This window comes from Protobothrops mucrosquamatus, unplaced genomic scaffold (assembly GCF_001527695.2).
Source record: "Protobothrops mucrosquamatus isolate PMUCROS unplaced genomic scaffold, P.Mucros_1.0 scaffold4379, whole genome shotgun sequence".
Classification (NCBI taxonomy): domain Eukaryota; kingdom Metazoa; phylum Chordata; class Lepidosauria; order Squamata; family Viperidae; genus Protobothrops; species Protobothrops mucrosquamatus.
The window spans coordinates 48819-56839 of NW_015390292.1; the positions used below are offsets into that span (position 1 = coordinate 48819).

Below are 8021 nucleotides of genomic sequence, written 5' to 3' on the forward strand. Positions count from 1 at the left end.
CTGCATTTGGTCTCAATATGCAATTCGCTTGTTGACTAGCATTAATCGCTGGACGTGTGAATCGCATCTGTCTTGCAGATTCTGCATTGATTATCAGCTCCAGATCAGAAAATAGACAGTAACAAAAGCTTGCAAGTCTGCCTGTGTTTTGCCTTCTCTTATTGCTACAGAGAAGCAGAAGGAGCCAGTCTGAGTAGCTTCCTAATGTTTTCTCCTTTCCCAGGGTTCAAGGCCTGCTTTTGTTTCTCATATCTCATCCAAGGCCGTATCCTTGGCTTCCCAACTAAGTAGGCTTGAAGTACAATGCAATGCTTTTGAGTTTGATTTTCTATCTTTAGTATTATACAGAATGTGTTTTATTTTGCCATCCTAGTACATCATCACTTACTAATGGAGTATCCTTTATTGTCTCAGATCCATCATCTGTATTATCTGGGCTAAACAATAATTCGAAGCTATTTCCTAATAGTTAATTTTCATTTATAAATGTAAATCCTCCATATTAAGCCAATTAATCTCTTAATTTTTTTTATCATTTTCCAACAATATTTAAATCTAATAATCATATTTCCCTTCATCTCAAAATTTCCCTTTAGCCCTGAGACTTTAGGATCCTCTCTAATAAATCAAGACCCCATTTTTTAAATCTAACTCTAGCTTTCTTTTTATGCCAACCAGGCATAATGTCTATGAAATAAAATAAGAATATATTTAAGTAAGTAATATGTGTTTTTTAGATATTATAACTTTTACGTAGTGAAATAAAGGAAATTTGGGATATCTGAAACTTAAATAATATGGATATTAAAGGTTAAATTGGAAGACTGCAATTAAAAGTTAAAAATTACGTAAAAGTTAAAAACAGGATATGTATATGTATAAGCAAAAATGTATTGATAAATGTTTCAACTGAACTTGTTATAATTAGAAATTTACTTGCTTAAATAGGATATAGCAAATGTTAAGGGAAATAGAGAAGGAATTTTTGATGATGTAACCTGAGATATGTACTAAAGATTCTGTTATTGAACTATTGATTACCTAATCACCACGCTGCTTTCTAAATACTCAAATGTAAAACTGGAAAACCAATAAAAACTTGCTATTAAAAAAAAGGATGTGTTTTATTTTGCATCCTGTTTCTTTGCTTTTTATTATACAGTTTATATTACAGCAATTCATTTAGTGGCCACTTGAAGTATCAATGGCCCGGAAAAAAGTAACTTGTGACCGTTTTTCACGCTTGACCGTTGCAGCATCTCTATGGCCATGTGATCAAAATTCAGGCACTTGGCAACTGTCTCATGTTTAAGACAGTCCCAGGTCATGTGATCACCTTGTGCGGCTTCCTGATAAGCAAAGTCAATGAGGAAGTCAGATTCATTTAACAACTGTGTTACTAACTTAACAACGGCAGTGATTCTCTTAGCCACTGTGGCAAGAAAGGTCGTAAAATGGGGGCAAAGCTCACTTAACAACTGTCTTGCTTAGCAACAGAAATGTTGGGCTCAGTTGTGGTCATGAGGACTACCTGTACAATGCAACGGTTTTGACTCTGATTTTCTGTCTTTAGTATTGTAGGGCATGTGTTCTATTTCTGTAAGTTGTTTCTTTGCTTTTTATTATATTGTGGAAGCTCTTTCCATTTGCATTGTAAGCTGCAGTGAGTCTGGGAGGTTTGGCAACATGCCCAGTTGATAAAATATCAAGGTGTTGGTTTAACAGCTAACCAGCTTATGTAATGTAAGATGTAATAATGGGAATGACTCAGCAGGGTCTCTGTTTCTTTAAGAGCCTTTGTATAAAGCAGTGGTGGTGAACCTGTGGCACGAGTTCCAGAGGCGGCACTCAGAGCCCTCTCTGTGGGCACGCGCACAGTTGCCCCAGTCCTAGGCCTTCAGCTGGGTTTTATAAAACCTTTTCGCTTTAGGCCTCCTCCACCGTGTGCAAAAAAAAAAAAGGTTCAATCACTCAATCAATTTCAAGTTCTCGCGGGAAACAAAAAGATCTCACAAAATTGAAACTGATTGATTGAACTTTTTAGTCCCACCCAGTCTGCCGTTACCACTGCAGCCACGCCCACCCAATGGGCCACACCCACCCAGCACCCGACGATGCATAAGTGGGTTTTGAGTTGCAGTTTGGGCACTCGGTCTCTAAAAGGTTAGCCATCACTGGTATAAAGGGAAGGCTCTGCTGATGTGTTGTTCTTCTTCCGTTTTCCTGCCGTAACTGTGGTTTGTTGGATCCTGGTGTATTAGCTCGTTTATGTATATTGTTCCTGGTGTATGATATTGTAGATAATGTAAGATAAACCACCATTTACTATAGACCACTGTTTACTGTGTTTACTCCTGGGTTATCTCACGCAATAAGACTGTGCACGCTCTTGACATAAAACAATTTTAAAGCGGTAAATGTGAGATGAAGATTGCGTCCATCTCTCTCTAAGCCATCATCCTCCCAAAGTAGGAGTGTTGGCCTTTTTCTGTTTCTAGACTTAGAGCTTTACTTGAGGGTGTGGACAAGGGGGTGGACAATTATGGTCCCTTTATGATCTGTGGACTTCAACTCCCAGAATTCCTGAGTCATCACGGCTGGCTCGGGAATTCTGGGAATTGAAGTCCACAGGTCATAAAAGAGCCATAGTTGCCCACATCTGATTTATTATAATGAAAGCAGTGCTTTTGTTTATCCTGACCAATTTCATTGCCCCTGCTAGCAGAAGATACCAGGTGCCTCAAATACATTATACTCTTCCCCCCCCCCCTTTTTTGTGTTTGGATGCTTACATTTTCTTTAGCCAATTTCTCAGCCTGCTTGGCCTCTCTGGCTTGCCTCCTTTCCTCACGTGTCGCTTGCTGCTCCCGAAAGCCCTTCTGTTTTTGCAATGCCAAAGTGATCCACAGAGGCTGTGCGGTTTCCCCTTTCTCCATCACTTTTGAACCATCGATGGAATGCCTGCTCTGAAGAATTGGCCTTTCTGAAAGAGGGAACAGAGTGGAAGAATATTCTGTGGATACGCTGTCGGTGCTGATAGAAATGGAAGCGGTCCAAAGGAGGACATCTAACCAGACCTTACATCTGTGGTGTGCAAAAGGTTGCTTGAAACTTCTCCTAGCTGCTGTTATAAATTCATCTTAAACAAGCCATCTACACATTTATATTTTCAGACATTTTTGACGGTCCTCCGTCCTTGGATTGTTCTGTGTGCCTCATTTATTACATCCTGCCTATGTACAATCGATAGATTTGTATATTTTTAAAATATGCCCATTTCTCAGGGTGTTTTTTTTTTATTCACCTATTGTTTAGATCAGAGGTCCCCAACCTTTTGGGCACCAGGGACCAGTTCCGCGGAGAGAGGTTTTTCCACTGACTGGAGAGTGCATGGTTTTGTGTGCTGCCTGCATCCCATGGATGGGGCTTTGCTTGTTTGTGGGGACCGGTTGCTGGCATGCTGTGGCCCGGTACCAGTCCACGGACTGGGGGTTGGTGACCCCTGGTTTAGACAATTTTAAAATGGTCTATTTTCAAAGTCTGCATAGGCTTATATCATTCTAGCATGTTATTGTAAATCTATAAAACAAATCTGCTAGACACGTCTGCTCCCATAGCATGTCTTGTGTGTTTCATGAAACATTTCCTTTCCAAGTTCTAAAATTCATTATCTTTCTCTAGGCCATGAAATGACGCATTTTTCTTCTTTAAAAAGGCAGAAAAGAGACAATCTCTTATAGCACAGTGTTTCTTCCTCAAATGCACGGGGGGGAAAATATTTGTTAGGTGGAGCACCAATAAAGCACTTCAAAGTCCTATATTTTTAGAGGGGAGCTTAATACACTTCTGGAAAACATCTGGAAAATACTTCAGTGTTGCCAACTTTCTCAAAGCTTTGCTAACAAGTTTTGCATCCTTCAATTCCTATGCTGGCTGCCCTAGAAATGGCAGAACTGCTTTGAGATGTAAGCATCTGCGAGTACCAACACTTCCATCTATTTCTAGAAAGTGTGGGTGTTTAATTCGGGATATATTTGATATGCTATTTTGGGCCATTTGAGCAAATTTTTAAGCTTGTAGGCGGCACATAGAACATGGAATATAGACTTCGACCTGCAGAAGATCTGCAGAAAAGTTTTACACTCTGATGCAGGAAGAAGCAATGCATGGTCTGCAACATCGGAGTAGTTCCACTAGCAAGGAGTTTCATCAGAGGAACAAGTTTTTGTATATAAACAAAGGGATGAAGGCAGGTAAGTTAAGGGGAAAGATCTGCCATGCGCAGCAGCTCTGCATATGTACCAAATAAAAATGATTTGATACTTCTGAAAAAAAAATCTTGGCTTATGCTAAGTATCTGCCAGTTTTTTTAGGTATTTTTTTTCAGGACTAAATAAAAGTCTATGACTTGTCACTCTGAGTACAGATGGATTTTATGTAGCCCTCTACTTTTCCCCTGGACTGCAAGGCGATCAAACCGGTCAGTCCTAGAGGAGATCAACCCTGACTGCTCTTTAGAAGGCCAGATCCTGAAGTTGAAACTCAAGTACTTTGGCCACCTAATGAGAAGGAAGGACTCACTGGAGAAGAGCCTGATGCTGGGAAAGATTGAGGGCAATAGAAGAAGGGGACAACAGAGAATGAGGTGGCTGGATGGAGTCACTGAAGCAGTAGGCGTGAGCTTAAATGGACTCCAGAAGATGGTAGAGGACAGGAAGGCCCGGAGGAACGTTGTCCATGGGGTCGCAATGGGTCGGACACGACTTCGCAACTAACAACAACAACTACTTTTCAGAGGCACCGAATTTATTAATGTTTGATCCATATTGTTGTTTGTGAATTCTCCTGATCTCTAAGACAGACATTTGTCTGATCTTGTTTGAAAGGCATCACAGTGGCTCCAAATTGCCTACATGTGAACATCTTTTGACACATACCTGTTGAAAAGGGGTCTAGGACAACTCGCCACGGCCAACTCGCTGTGTAACTACTCACTGTGGTCAACGCACCACAGGACACCTCACCGTGGGACAATCCACGTGAGATAACTCAACACAATAAAGGTTATCCACCGCTGTTTCTTCTACATTATTCCAGTTTTTGTCAATGGAAATAATGTCAAAGAAACAGTGGCAGATAATATTTATCACGTTGAGTTATCCTATGTGGAATTGTCCACGCCAAGTTGGCCACTGAGAGTTTTCTCGCAGTGAGTAGGCCGCAGCAAGATGGCCCCAGCGATACGGCTGCGGTGAGATGGCCATGGCATGATGGCCACGGCAAGTTGACCACAGCGAATTGTCTCAGTACGGCTGAAAAGGACACATCAGTCTTTATTTAAAGTGATGTTGAGTATTGCAGTGTTATCAGTATTCAAGAAAGACTGCAGTCTTCAGGTCAACTGCAAGTCAATGAGGTATAGGTCTACTTCCAGTTCACATGCTAACCTCAGGCACCTGTATAAACTTCAGCTTTTGCAGCTAGGAAAAAAGAAGTGTCTAGAGCAGGGATAGGCAACCTTGGCTCTTTTATGAGTCGTGGACTTCAACTCCCAGAATTCCTGAGCCAGCCATGCTGAGGGGAAAGGGAGAGTTTCCAAGCTGAGCCATGCTGGCTCAGGAATTCTGGGAGTTGAAGTCCACGAGTCATAAAAGAGCCAAGGTTGCCTACTCCTGGTCTAGAGGAACAATAAAGCAGACCTGCACCAAATCCATTGACTAAGGATGAATGTCTTCTTAAATAGATTTAATTTAATGTTGCCTTGTCCACCTTCCTTATGAACCTTTCTAATCAAAGGTAGCTTTTTCATGAGGAAATTGTACTTAAGAGTTGCCTTTTGCTTACCTTTTTTTAATGTCTCTGGTTTTTTTTCTGCTTTCTCTCTCCAGGGCATGGTGATAGATGGAAAAAACGATTTCTTCTCTCTAGATTCTTCCTCCTCGTTCTTGCTTTCACTGGGTGCTTGGGAGGGGTGAGGACTTCCTTTACCTTCACTTTTTCTCCAGCTGGTGTCAGGTTCCACTTTAGATACCCTTTTCCCGATGGGTTCGGTGACGTGAGCTCTACGGGGCTTTGAGAGAGGAGATGATGGTGGTGTTTGGCTGATGGGCTTTGGAGCCAATGCAGGTTTTGGTGGTAGGGGTGATTTAGAAACAGTTTTTTCTTGACCAGGCGCAGACATAGGACCAGTAGGACAAGAGATAGGTGCAACGATGGTGTAATTGCGACTAATAATAGTTAATGTGCTATTATCAGAATTAAGTCTTGCGTCTTTTCTCTCTTGACTCAGAGATTTGCTATCTTTCAAAAATAAAGGTTTTGCATCTTGTTCATTGTCTGGGGTGACCAGTGGAGTTGGCAAGCCATCAAAACTATCTCCTGCGCTGTATCTTTTCTTCTTCTTCTGCTCTCCTTGCTGGTCATAGTGAAAACGCAAGGAGTAATTGGTCCTCCTTAATTTCACCCCAAATGGGGCCACATTTTCTTCTCCACTTGGTGACGCTCGGTCCATTTTTTTTGAACCAACATTCTGTGGTGTTTCCATTGCTGACGAAGTCTCCGATGGGGAGAGTTCTTTATTTGGAGAATACGGGAGACTTGGAACAAGAAAAGATGGGAGATCTTTGGCAAACTTACATCCCTCGGTATTACCTGCTACTTCCTGTCGCCCTCTGATTTTCCCTGGTGAAGTTCCTACATTCTTTGTACCAACCGGTGACTCTGTTTGGACTGCCTCGTTGTCTGAATGCGGAGTGGATGGACTCAACTGCACTGCTGCATTTTCTGCTTCGGGAGCAGTTTTATTCTCTGCAGCTGTACTGGTTTTGGACATTTCTGAAAACTTCTGCCATGCAGGAGTTATAGAAAACTTTGCATTTGCAGACAAAGTCTTTCGTAAGTTACCATGGAAAGTACTTCGACCTTTTGCTGTCCAATCATCACTATGCCTATTAAGACTCCCATTGTCTTTCTCATTAAATTTATCGTTTTCTACACCTTTTAAGATTTTTGAACGAATTGAAGCCCATTCATCCAGGATGGCTTGGCTGTCCACTGAATCCTGAACATGCTTCACTTTAGTACTGTTCGGCCTGCCATCAACAGGTTTCTGGATGCTTTCTGGCTGAGGCGCGTCCATCACTTTCTTTTCTTCTGTTAAACCAAGTAAAGATTTACAGGCTGTATCTTTTATCTGGTTGAGATTTACTGCAGTGCCACAGAGTTGTGCTCCAGTGACCAAGATTGCTGTATGTGGAACACATAAAGAAGTTGGAAGATTACTAGAACCTCTACTAGACTTGGGGTCTTTAAATTCTTTCGTGGCAGAAGGAAGTGGAGCCTCTTTAACAGGGGTAACTGGACTTAAATTCACTTTTGGAAATATAATTTCTTTTTCTCCAGAAGACACTTGAAAAGTGAAGCCCCTGGACATTGTTTGCCGGGCGTCCACTTCCTGCCAACGTAATTCTTCACCAAGAACCCTTTCCTGCTTCTCAACTTCAACGTTCATCACCTGATGAACTCTTAGACTGCCTTCTTCCTTCTGCTCTTTGCCTGGCTGAGTTCTCTGTGGCTGCCCTGATTCCTCTTTACCTTGCAGCTCTTTCTCAACAGTTTCCAAGCATTCATCTTCTGGTTGCTTATTCATGTGTAACTGGTGGGATTCCTTCTCTTCTTTTGGCGTTTCCAGTGACTGCTGATCTTCTAAACAGAGGGTTTTCTGTCTTTCCAATTGTAGGTCCTCTGTCCTTTGTATAAATTCCTCCTGTTGCACTTCCTTCTCAGCCCACAAATGCCCTATTTCTGCTGGTGCTACTTTTCTATGTTCTGCTGATCCAACCGATTTTGCCGATTTTTGCTGCTTTTGTTCATTTGTACTAAATTGTTTTTCATTCAGGTTTTGCTGTTCCTCTTCTTGTCCCTTCACTTTCATAGCTGTTCCCTTCTCTTGCAATTTGTTTCTATCATCTAATTTTTTGCTGCTTTCTTGTTCTTTCTTTCTCTGTCCTAGTTCTCTTTTT

General features: G+C 41.6%; 1 protein-coding gene across 1 annotated transcript in view; it reads right to left on the reverse strand.

The window, feature by feature from the left end:
* The window catches only part of KIAA1211 (KIAA1211 ortholog), a gene marked incomplete at its 5' end in the record, with an annotated part of 12459 nt that extends 4460 nt beyond the window's left edge, over positions 1 to 7999 (reverse strand). The window contains 2 exons of the mRNA XM_029286642.1: positions 2793 to 2983; positions 5845 to 7999. Of these exons, the coding sequence (XP_029142475.1) occupies positions 2793 to 2983; positions 5845 to 7999 (2346 nt within the window). The remainder of the gene's footprint in view (positions 1 to 2792; positions 2984 to 5844) is intronic.
* Positions 8000 to 8021: the final 22 nt, after the last annotated feature.